General features: G+C 44.9%; 1 protein-coding gene across 1 annotated transcript in view; it reads left to right on the top strand.

Annotated features, from left to right (window-relative positions):
- tmem259 (transmembrane protein 259) overlaps positions 1-12,948 on the top strand; it is a 90,045-nt gene that overhangs the window by 51,673 nt on the left and 25,424 nt on the right. The window contains exon 3 of the mRNA XM_067230067.1: positions 4,643-4,769. Coding sequence (XP_067086168.1) covers positions 4,643-4,769 — 127 coding nt within the window. The remainder of the gene's footprint in view (positions 1-4,642; positions 4,770-12,948) is intronic.

Below are 12,948 nucleotides of genomic sequence, written 5' to 3'. Positions count from 1 at the left end.
ACAGGGGAGAAAAAGAGTTTAGACATGTAGTTGGGTCAGTCATGGAGGGTGAGAGGGTAGGAAAGGTGGGTTTAGGGAACCGACTGCTAATGTCGGCGACTTTTTTCTCAAAGAAGGAGAAGTTGTCTGCTTTCAGGGTGGAGGGAGGGGGTGGGGGAGGTGGGTTAAGAAGGGTGGAGAAGGTAGAAAAAAGTTTGTGGGGGTTTGAAGCGGAGTTAATTTTGTTCAGAAAGTAGAGGGTTTTAGCACCAGTTATGTGAGAAGAGAAGGATTTGAGGAGGCAGTGATACTTATCAAGGTCCAGACCGCCGATGGACTTGCGCCATCTCCTCTCAGCTGCCCGAAGGGTGGACCGTTCTTCACGAATAACATCCGTAAGCCACGGACAGGAGGGAGAAGATCGTGCAGGCCTGGTTGACAGGGGACAGAGAGAGTCAAGTGATGCAGTTAAAGTGGTTAACAAGGTGTCTGTGGCAGTGTTAGTGGGGTGGGACGAGAACTCGTCAATGGGGGGGAGGGAAGATGTTACAATAGAGGAGAAATGGGAGGGGGATAGGGAGCGGAGGTTGCGCCGGAAAGTTACGAGGGGAGGGGAGGTAGAAGGAGTTGGAGGGAGAGAGATAGAGAATTGGATAAAGTAGTGATCAGAAATATGCAGTGGGGTTACAGAGTTTAAGTCAGTGATACAGTTACGTGTCAGGATGAGGTCTAGCTGTTTACATTTACATTTACATTTAGTCATTTAGCAGACGCTCTTATCCAGAGCGACTTACAGTAAGTACAGGGACATTCCCCCGAGGCAAGTAGGGTGAAGTGCCTTGCCCAAGGACACAACGTCAGTTGGCATGACCGGGAATCGAACTGGCAACCTTCGGATTACTAGTCCGACTCCCTCACCGCTCAGCTACCTGTTTGCCTGCCTTGTGGGTCGCCGGTGTGCTCAGCAGCGTCAGGTCGAAGGAGGTCAGGAGAGACAAAAAGTCGACGGCCTGCGTTCCTTGGAGGTGGATGTTGAAGTCCCCAAGGATATCAGGGGGGTTCCATCATCCGGGAGGACGCTGAGGAGCATGTCCAGCTCCTCCACAAAGTCGGCTAGCGGGCCTGGTGGGCGATAAAGAACAATTAAGCATGCTTTGATAGGATCAGTTAGCATCGCATAATGGTGTTCAAATGATTTGGCAGTAGCAGGGAGTGGTGTGGATGTGTATTTAATATGTGGGGAAAGAAGCAACCCTGTCCCACCACCCCGCCCGGTTGAGCGGGGTGAGTGAGTGAAGGAGTGGTTGACGGAGAGAGCAGCTGGAGTTGCAGTGTTCTCAGGGCGGATCCATGTCTCTGTCAGCGCCAGGGCATGAAGAGAAGCATGAGATGCAAACGCTGGGATGAAGTCTGCCTTGTTCACAGCAGACTGGCAGTTCCGGAGCCCTATAGAAAGAGAGAGGGCAGGTGGAGAAGATCTGGATAGGTAGTGAAGGTTAGAAGTTGACCGTATATACTTTGTGATATATCTACGTCTACAAGTAGTGTAATGAACGGGAATGCTGAAGAAACACATGCTAGCTATGAATATGTTCTAGGTAGGTTAAAATACAAATAGGGTGATACTTATCAGAAGAGGTGATCCGCCTCGTCGGCAGTCCTTGGTGGACTCCCGCAGGTAGACTCCCTGTCTTTGTTCGACCGAGTCTTCGTGCACCGAGGCTGCCAGACGAGGCTGCCTCTGCAGTGCTACTTGCCTAAATATGTTAAAGGCGCAGCTGACAATGGCCCTAATTATGTAAACAAAGCCAGGGTCTCACTTGGCGGCAAGTACCCTGAAACTCGATCTCTAGCACGCTACCTGGTAATCCGAAGTTTGCCAGTTCGATTCCCGGTCATGCCAACTGACGTTGTGTCCTTGGGCAAGGCATTTCACCCTACTAGCCTCGGGGGAATGTCCCTGTACTTACTGTAAGTCGCTCTGGATAAGAGCGTCTGCTAAATGACTAAATGTAAATGTAAAATGTACCTATTGACCAATTTAGCTGCTATACCCTTACCCTCTGTCCAACAGGCAAGATTTAGCAAAACACAAATGAATGAAACAAACTCTGGTTACTTACAGTCAGATGGCAGTCACGAAGTACACTCAGTAAGACACTATTCGCTCTGAATCTGATTACAGAAGTCAGGGCTGATTTAACCAAATTCTACAATGGCCCTAATTATGTAAACAAAGCCAGGGTCTCACTCAGCGGCAAGTACCCTGAAACTCGATCTCTAGCTAGCTACCTATTGACCAATTTAGCTGCTATACCCTTACCCTCTGTCCAAGAGGCAAGATTTAGCAAAACACAAATGAATGAAACAAACTCTGGTTACTTACAGTCAGATGGCAGTCACGAAGTACACTCAGTAAGACACTATTCGCTCTGAATCTGATTACAGAAGTCAGGGCTGATTTAACCAAATTCTACAATGGCCCTAATTATGTAAACAAAGCCAGGGTCTCACTCGGCGGCAAGTACCCTGAAACTCGATCTCTAGCTAGCTACCTATTGACCAATTTAGCTGCTATACCCTTACCCTCTGTCCAAGAGGGCAGATTTAGCAAAACACAAATGAATGAAACAAACTATGGTTACTTACAGTCAGATGGCAGTCACGAAGTACACTCAGTAAGACACTATTCGCTCTGAATCTGATTACAGAAGTCAGGGCTGATTTAACCAAATTCTACAATGGCCCTAATTATGTAAACAAAGCCAGGGTCTCACTCGGCGGCAAGTACCCTGAAACTCGATCTCTAGCTAGCTACCTATTGACCAATTTAGCTGCTATACCCTTACCCTCTGTCCAAGAGGAAGATTTAGCAAAACACAAATGAATGAAACAAACTCTGGTTACTTACAGTCAGATGGCAGTCACGAAGTACACTCAGTAAGACTATTCGCTCAACAATAATATATTTCACAGCGAGTACAAGAATTTTAAATCAGTTACAACTAAGCAACAAGTCTCTCAATAAGAGTGATTGTGATCCTGGAGGAAACAAACATCAGGTCCAGCAAATCACTCCTAAGTACCGTTGTACTCCCAGAACAAGTGCGTCTTAAGCCTTTTTTTGAAGGTGGGGAGACAGTCAGTCTCTCTGATGGAGGTGGGGAGTTGATTCCACCATTGGGGGGCCAGACAGGAGAAGAATTCAACAGAGTTGAATACCACTCCGCCTGTTTTAATCCAGTCAGGGTCTCCTCAATCCTAGGCAGAGGGAAAGCATCTTCATGGGTGACTGCATTAAGCTTACGGTAGTCTACACAAAACCGCCAAGAGCCATCTTTCTTACTTACCAAAACCACTGGGGATGCCCAGGGGCTGGAGCTTTCGGTAACCACCTCGCTATCTAACATACCTTGGAGCAGGGTTTGCAGTTCAGATTACAAATTGGGTGAGATGGGCTGGTACCTCTCTCGGATCGAAGGTGCAGTGCCCATTGGGATCTGATGTTGTACTACCGCTGTGTGGCCAAAGTCGCCTTTGTTAGCCGCAAAGATCCCTGTCCATTTGCGTAGGAGCGCAATGGCAGCTGCTGGGACGTCGTCAGCCCCTTACCCTGAAGGTCCAGTGCTGGGTGATCAGACAGCTGGGTCTCTGGCACCAGTTGTATGTCCATCTCTACCTCACGTGGTGCTGTGGCCCTAAGCACCAGACAGTGATGTGCCCTCACGTCCTTGGGGTCGATTTGGGGCACACTGGCTAGTGCCCGTTCCTGCGGGAGGGTCACAGGGTGTGCATTGGGGGTTACAAATGCGCAGCATTACTTTACCTCCACGAGTCCAACTCAGCGTCCGGGCTACCCGCCACTTATGTTCCCCTGCATCACCATCGAGGTCTTCGATGAGTACCGGACTCTCACGCCAGTCGAGTCTTAGGGAATGTTGGACCAGACCACGATCTCCGCCTCCGCTGGCACAGAGACAGGGGCTGGAGCTTGGCCACTCCCTGCACCTGCTAGTCACCAGGCTTGACTTGGCAACGGGTAAAGGCCCTATCCCATGCTTTCTTGGCTGCTGGGGGAACCATCGGCTTGAAAGCCGCCTCGCCCGGACGCCCCTTCTGAAACAGAGCAGTGACCGAGTTAGACAAAAACCTGCAGCAGTTGCTCTCTTGCTTTTTGGTGTTTCGAAACAAAAATACTTCCAAACTAAGGACATGTTTAGCTAGCCAACTGATAACGTTACCAACGTTAGCTCACTCAGTTGCAGACTAGTTATCGCGGGTTAATGGCAAGCTATCCAATCCATCTCTAGTTTTATACTGACAGTGTTTGTAAGTAATCAATAAAAGGCCTTTGTGGGCTATTATGTAGACTATTCCTAAGCTGAGCACACTAAACATACTGTGAATATAGTGCTCACTGGTAGTGTTGTGGTTAAGGTCTCCATCTATAATTCTTTCCTATTTTAACAACTTTTATGTCCTATGTATATTTTTGGATCGAATCCAGCTGGAACCACTTTTATAGTTCTTTTACACTGTAGAGGAATCTCTACCTAAATATTTGTTGAACATCTATTTCTGTATTTTAGTTGCTCTTTCTCGTATCTGTAAATCCCTCCATTCTCCCATATCGTCATTTCTCTCTCTCTTTTTCTCCCCCCAGTTTGAGCTAGACATTGAGCCACGTCTGAAGTCCCCACTGAAAAGTGGTGTTGGTGACAGCAGTGGACAGGGAGGAGGGGGATTCAATGAGAGCCAGGATCCATCCTTCAGCCAAGTGCCCACGAAAGGTATGCAGCCAGTACAGTGTTTCCTATATACCGATTTATTTGTGGTGGCCCATCATATAAAATAAAAAAAGCTGCCACAAATTGTTTTTATTCGATTTTTTTTTACTGTTTAACATGGCAAAAAAAGATGTAATTGTAGATTTGTGCGCAGCACATTGATCCGCTCAGCCCCTTCTTGCTCCGCTCGCCTTTTCTCACTACAAAAGACTTGTCTGTGAATAGCCCCCTCTCTCTGTACACGCTCTGAATCAATGCGAGAGATAAACGGCTTTTTCCCTCAGAAAAGAGTTTCAAAGTTTACGAACAGTTAGGCCCAATCCCAATGTCCAGACTCACAGACTTTGAGGCGTGTTCTCGCTAAGTCTGTGAGGGCTTTGGGCTGTCCCACAGTCAAATCGTCAAGTGCGCGAGGGCTCTTTCGCAGAATTTTTTTGCCCTTTATGCACCCTTCTCATTAGTCCACATTTTTGCAGACTTTAGCAAAGGGAATTGACCACAATTCACAGCGTTGTGATGTGATACCAAGGGAAGCCCGGAAGCGGGAGAAAAATCGCGGCAAACCTGCCTCATAAAACAATGGTAAACGAACAAGCATGCATGGAATGAGCAACCAACCCTGACATAAACACGGGAGTCAGATGGCTGAGTGGTTAGGGAATCGGGCTATTAATCAGAAGGTTACCAGTTCGATTCCCGGCACTTTACCCTACTTGCCTCGGGGGAATGTCCCTGTACTTACTGTAAGTCGCTCTGGATAAGAGCATCTGCTAAATGACTACATGTAAATGTAAACATAGTTAGAAATAAAAGTTAACATGTGTGTTTAAACACAATCGTTATCGGGAAACGCAGCCCAGGTTGGAGAAGCATGAGTTTATACAATGGCTGAAGCCTGTCGCTGAAAACAACCGTGAGGCTTACTGTACATATTGTAAAAAGAAGATTAGCGTAGCCTCGATGGGCATCAACACTGTCAAGTCCCACATGCACGGTGCTAGCCACAAGGCCGCCGTTGGCCACAGAGAGCAGCCGCATCTGTCCATCGCCAGTTTCTATGCTCCACCAGCGACACCACTACCCAACACAACAGGTGAATTTGTCAAAACAGCTACGACAGCAACCTCTGCCCCATCGTCTGCCGACATCAGGGTGGCTATGGGCGGCACATCAACGATGCGCGCGGAGGTTATTTGGTGTCTCAATACTGCGGTGAATCACCACTCACTGAACTCAAACATTCAAATAATTTAATAAACCTTGCCTTTGCTTAATTTATTCTTACGAGCTTTGTTTCTTCCGAGATTATCGGAGTTCTGTTGTATGGTTGTGCTCTATAGATTTATTTGCAGACTACTGTTTATTAGGGTTCCCCCGGTAGGAGGGAACCTATTGTTTTTGTTGGTTTTATTATTAATATAAATCTTCTTCTCCTTGCGCCACAATAACTCAACATGTTATTGGTCACAAATGTTCTAATTCGGCACATTGATACTACATCCACGTGGGCACCCCCACACCAAATATGGGCCACATCGGATCATAGGGGCCGCCCTGCCACAGGCAACGCCCAAAAGTCTGATTTTCAAAGTGATGGCATTTCCACCCCATTGCTCCAATTCTTCTGAAACTTGGTATATATACCTCATTTGTCATGAGAATTTAGGAAAACTTAAAATTCGATCTATTCTTACGCTACTGTTTCGCCCGCGTTACAAAAATGCTGCCCCCCCCTTCCTCAGTTACGACGCACTAAATTCTAACAAATATATTTTTTAGACGCTACACATGTTATACATCATTGGAAAGCTACGATTCTTGTGCTTCCATTGAAATAAACCAATTCAAGATCAAGTCGCAATAGCAAGCAAAGTCAACGTCTTTTTCCGGTGAACATTCCTTCAACAATGCCAAAGAAAAAAGTTTTACTCACCCTAAGTGGTTCAAATAGGTCCAGGTGTGCAAATCATGCCATCAAAACTTGATCTGCTTACAGTCCCAAGGGTTCAAAGTATCTAACCATGTAAAGTAATTTGTCCAAATACAATGTTTTACTTCATGAATAGCCATTATCCTTTGTTTCATTATGCAAGTTAGCCGACAGAAGAAACAACTTGTTCACGTAAAAGTGTTCTTTTCTCCGGTTAGCAACGAAGTATTTACAATATGAAGGCATCAAAATGTCCGTTGAACCCTCCCCTTTTGATTGACACCTTGTTTGACCCAATAGGAGCTTCCATGCCCCGTTGACAGCCCTCTAAAGCCAACTAGGTCTGTGCGTCCTGCCCCCGCGCCCCCCCCCCCCCCCCCCCCAATTTCTCGAACTGGTTCGACTGGCTCTGAAATGAGCTCGTTAGCCTTGTAGCTGACAGCTAGCTGAAAATGCCAATACCTCATTTGTATGTCTCTGTGGAGCCTTCAAAATAAAAGTCGATTGCGCAATATGGTTGACAGAATCAGTGTTCTTTGTGCGCCAATCCTTGGAATCAGAAAAAGCACTCCAATGTTTTCATGCTTCAGTTTTTGTGTTTCAGTAATACTAATTAGGGATTTAGCTATTATATATGATAGTTCTAAGTACCACCTTTAATTAGAGATAACAATTATGAAAAATAATACCTTTTTATCATGAGTATTTGACCTTGGTTACAAAGGGTCATTTTGGAGTCTCCAAAAGGCCCTTTTAGAAAATGCCTGGATGTACTCTTATAAAAACATGTGTCAAATATGAATATATTGTGGTATTATGTTTGACTTTTGATTTGAATTGGGTAAGGCTTCAACCTGTGGTCCAATTTAGTCTTCCAGCTAATACTTACCACCTCTAGGCCTCTTCAGGCCTCTGTTTTCAAAACAAAATCTAGGCGGAAATAGAAATGTTCACTTTCCTTGTGTTCAAGCTTCTATTACTCAACACTAGTAGGACTGACAGGGGTCCTGACAACAGGGGACATAACTTCAGAGTGTCAGCTTTCAAAAGAGATCATTTACATGCATGTACTCCAAATGGTTCAAGAACAGCTTCCAATTTACTTTGGGTATGCTGTTTAGGCGTTTTTAGGCACATTTAACAGGAATATTAAGAGGTTAAACAAAAAGTCAAATTGACTTGACATTTTGTACAGATGTGTATCATTGATGTATTTGAAAACGTTACTTAAGACAGTTGAATCAAATACAAAATGGCTGAAAGGGATGTATTTATGTAAATGTCCACATTGCCTCAATATGTTTGTGTCAATAAATCAACTATAATTTTGAATGGTTTTTCAAACCTAATAGGGTTTAAGATGACATAAATCTAAAGTACCATAAACAATTTCACCTTGGTATGTCAAACTATGATTGAATTAGAGCTGTTTCAACTTTGGCTGAATCTAACAACGCTTACCACAGGAGAAACAGCTTACTTTTTTACACAGTAACTGAACATGGCAATATTCAAAACTGAGAATAGCTCAATGGGCTAGGACAGTGACCTGCAAAGGATAAGGTCATAGGTTCGAAACCAGTCACAGTCTTTTAGCCTGACTTAAATTTGAATATCTGTTTAGTTAAACAGGATGACATCATTCTGAAGTACCACAAACAATTTCACCTTGGTATGTTAAAATATGATTGAAAAAACAATCAACAGTAAAATATTTGGGGCTGTATATTTGGGGGCTGTAAGGCTGGAGGAGAGACTTGATGTAGTCGGGTGCAGTCCCGTTCACCGCTCGGAAGGTCAGTACCAGAGTCTTGAATCTGATACGGGCCGTGATGGGAAGCCAGTGGAGGGAGATGAGGAGCGGGGTAACATGGGAGCGTCTGACTGGAGGGCAGTGGTGACTGACAGGAGGGCAGTTTCTGTGGAGTGGCCAGTTTTGAAGCCCGATTGGTTGGGGTCAAGCAGGTTGTTCTGAGAGAGGAAGTTTGACAGTTGGTTAGATACAGCGCGTTCAATTGTTTTAGAAAAGAAGGGTAGTAGTGATACCGGTCTGTAGTTCTGGAGGACAGCTGGGTTACTGAAGGTTTTTTTGAGTAGAGGCCTGTTTGAAGGCAGAGGGGAAAGTGCCGGAAGTAAGAGAAGAGTTAAGGACATGGAGAAGAAAAGTTATGATGGAGGGAGAGATGGTTTGAAAGAGAGGGGAGGGGACTGGATCAAGGGGACAGTAGGTGGGGCGATGAGAGAGAATGACGTCAGAGATCTCTGCCTCGGACAGGGGAGAGAAAGAGTTTAGACATTTAGTTGGGTCAGTCATAGAGGGTGGGTGGGTAGGAAAGGTAGGTTCAGGGAACCGACTGCTAATGTCAGCAACTTTTTTCTCAAAGAAGGAGGAGAAGTTGTCTGCTGTCAGGGTGGAGGGGGAGGGTGGGGGAGGTGGGTTAAGAAGGGTGGAGAAGATAGAGAAAAGTTTGTGAGCGTTTGAGGCAGAGTTAATTTTGTTCAGGAAGTAGTGGGTTTTAGCATCAGTTATGCGGGCAGAGAAAGATTTGAGGAGGGAGTGATACTTATCGAGGTCCAGACTGTCTTTGGACTTGCGCCATCTCCTCTCAGCTGCCCGAAGGATGGGCCGTTCTTCACGAATCACATCCATGAGCCACGGGCAGGAGGGAGAAGATCGCGCATGTGATGAGTGATGCAGTTAGTGTGGATAACAGGGTGTTGGTGGCAGTGTCAGTGGGGTGGCACATAAACTCGTCAATGGGAGGGAGGGAAGATGTTACAATGGAGGAGAAATGGGAGGGGGATAGGGAGCGGAGGTTGCGGCGGAAAGTTACGAGGGGAGGGGAGGTAGGAGGAGTTGGAGGGAGAGAGACAGAGAATTGGATGAAGGAGTGATCAGAAATGTGTAGTGGGGTTACAGAGGTTAAGTCAGTGATACAGTTACGTGTCAGGATGAGGTCGAGCTGTTTTCCTGCCTTGTGGGTGACCGGTGTGTTCAGCAGCTTCAGGTCGAAGGAAGTCAGAAGAGACTTGAAGTCGACGGCCTGCGTTCCTTCGCGGTGGATGTTGAAGTCCCCAAGGAGTATCAGCGGTGTTCCATCATCCGAGAGGATGCTGAGGAGCATATCCAGCTCCTCCACAAAGTCAGCTAGCGGCCCTGGTGGGCGGTAGAGGACAACTACAAACGCTTTGATAGGATCAGTTAGCATCACATAATGGTGTTCAAATGATTTGGCAGTAACAGAGAGTGGGGTGGATGTGTATTTAATATGTGGGGCAAGGAGCAAACCTGTCCCACCACCTCGCCCGGTTGAGCGGGGTGAGTGAGAGAACGAGTGGTTGACGGAGAGAGCAGCTGGAGTTGCAGTGTTCTCTGGGCGGATCCATGTCTCTGTCAGCGCAAGGGCGTGAAGAGAAGCATGGGATGCAAACGCCGGGATGAAGTCTGCTTTGTTCACAGCAGACTGGCAGTTCCGGAGCCCAATAGAAGAGAGAGGGCAGGTGGAGAAGATCTGGAGAGGTAGCTAAGATTAGAAGTGGACCGTATATACTTTGTGACATATCTACGTCTACGAGTGGTGTAATGAACGGGAATGCTGAAGAAACACATGCTAGCTATGAATATGTTCTAGGTAGGTTAAAATACAAATAGGGTGATACTTATCAGAAGAGGTGATCCGCCTCGTCGGCAGTCCTCGGTGGACTCCCGCAGGTAGACTCCCTGTCTTTGTTCGACCGAGTCTTCGTGCACCGAGGCTGCCAGACGAGGCTGCCTCTGCAGTGCTACTTGCCTAAATATGTTAAACTCTGGTTACTTACAGTCAGATGGCAGTCACGAAGTACACTCAGTAAGACACTATTCGCTCTGAATCTGATTACAGAAGTTTTTCAAAATTGTGAAGTTTTTCAAAATTGTGTGCCTGTTTGTGCACATTCACATGTGCACAAACAGGTTTTTTGCACTGTGAATTTGCACTGTCAGTTCTGTTTTTGAAAACGATACAAGTCAAACTTGGAATAGTTTAACCTTTTAGCTTTTTAAAACATCTTAGCTTTTTAAAACATAGCCTACTTATACTTAACAACATTTTAGTAACACATGTAACCTTCTTTACTCTTAGTTACCAAACAATATGTGCATAACACAAAAGCTTAACTTTAAGTTAAACATGACATCACAGGATTCTACAGTACGCAGCGGTAGCATCTCTTCCTGCAATCTAGCTTGCAATAATTTTTTTAAGCTCACCTTCAGACACTTTCTGCACTTGCGATGTAAAATCAAGTTTTGCCTGCTTAACAGGTGTTGCTGAGGTGTTATCTGTCGATGCCAAAGTAAATTCCTTGTCTGTGCAAACTTTCATGGTGATTAAAACCCATTCTGATTCTGATGAACATGGATCACTCAAAAGTGTTCGTCGATGCTGCCTTGTGAGGTGCTTCAGTACTTGTGCTAGCCGCAGCCGCATATCGTTTTTTCTCCCCAGGACATAGCTTGCACTTTACATTAATATTCTTGTCAACCTCAACCTGTGACAAAAAGTACATGGAATATTTCTAGAGATGCTCCTATCAGGTTTTTTGGTGCTGATCACGGAAATCAGTATCTGCCAATCAGATAATACCGATCACGGTGTCGATTGAAGCATTCTATTTATTGTGTAGCATTTTTTATAAAAATTAATTATTCTTAACAACATTGGTATTGTATTTTAAGTATTTAAATTACGAGACGAGAGTATCATTAATTGACAACCATCCGTTCTATTGCAGGGAACGTGCAACATTCCAGTGTAGAAGCTCTCTCGCTACAAAATGTGTAAATAATAATAAATATTAAAATAATAATAAAAATATAAATCTTTAAATAAAAATCACAACAATAGAATCACATGTGCAACATTCCACTCTCTAGAGGCTCTCAAGAGAACTTGGAGCTTATACAGTAGCTTTCCTGTGGAAAAATAATACAAACTTAACTGCAACAATATAGCTGCAAGCAGCAATGGGGTGGCCAAGCAGGTCAGATGACCCAGAAGAAACTTTCGACATCCTCAGAAGAGTGTTCCGAGTACACGCAGCAAGTTTGGCGTGAATCCATCAAAGATTTGCTGAGATACAACACAACTTTCTGTTTGGCGATTTCGAAAATCTAAAAGCATTTTGATAGTTTGTGTGAGGATTGCATTGACTATAGCTTGTAGCTTGACTATAGGTAGCTAGCGACTGCGGTGTACCTGGCTTCCTTTGCAGTGGCTTACAGTCTCGCTAAACAGAGAACCAGAGACATGACAAGCTCGTCGGCTTTGGCTGGATTCGTACCTCTGACGTTGCCGTTGCCAGGACATCAACTTATCCTAGTGAGCGATTCTCAGTGCTGCAAATCACAGTTCAGTTACTGGGTAAAAATATAAGCAGTTTTTCCTGTGGCAAGCGGTTGTCCGATTTGGCCCAAGTTTAAACAGCTGTAATTCAGTCCTATTTTGACATGTCAAGGTAATTGTGGTCTGAAGATAATCTGTCCCAAATTTGGTGAATATTTGATAAATTTTGTAGGACGATTAGGACAAAAACTTTTATTAATTTATTCAAAATGGCGGCATCAATTCGGCTGGTATCACAAGTTAACATGTCAGACACGGGATCGGCCCCCTAGAGGTTAGAGGACACATATCTACAAAGCACAATAAATCTGACTTCTTGAGTATAGATCCCCTGAGAATGAAACATTATCATTACCATTATACTGTTAGACAGCTGCTGTGGCATACCTGGCTTCACTAAACAGATAAACCAGTATCATGACATGCTTGATGACTGTGGCTGGGTTCAAACCTATGACCTTGCACTTCAGAGGAACCCGTCTTATCCCAGTGAGCTATTCTCACTGCAGGGAAATGCTGTGTTCAGTTACTGTATAAAAAAAAAGTAAGCAGTTTCTCCCGTGGGAAGCGTTGTCAGATTTGACCCAAGTATAAAAAGCTGTAATTCCGTCCTATTTTGACATGTCAAGGTGATTGTGGTCTGAAAATTATTTGATTACATGTCCATGAAAATAGGAGCAACGGCGAACGAGGAGTTTGTTTTAATGAAAATTCCAAATGGCCGACGCCCAAAATGGCGGACACGGGACAATGTGATATATTTCGACTTAGTATGCCATGTAGAATCAGAACAGACCAATCTTGTGATTATTGACAAATCTGTTCAGAAGTTATGATGCAAGAAATCCGATGCACTGGCTAGATGTAG

Source organism: Osmerus mordax, chromosome 26, assembly GCF_038355195.1.
Source record: "Osmerus mordax isolate fOsmMor3 chromosome 26, fOsmMor3.pri, whole genome shotgun sequence".
NCBI classification, from domain to species: domain Eukaryota; kingdom Metazoa; phylum Chordata; class Actinopteri; order Osmeriformes; family Osmeridae; genus Osmerus; species Osmerus mordax.
The sequence above is the reverse complement of the archived record's forward strand: the minus strand, read 5'-3'. Positions and strand labels throughout refer to the sequence as shown.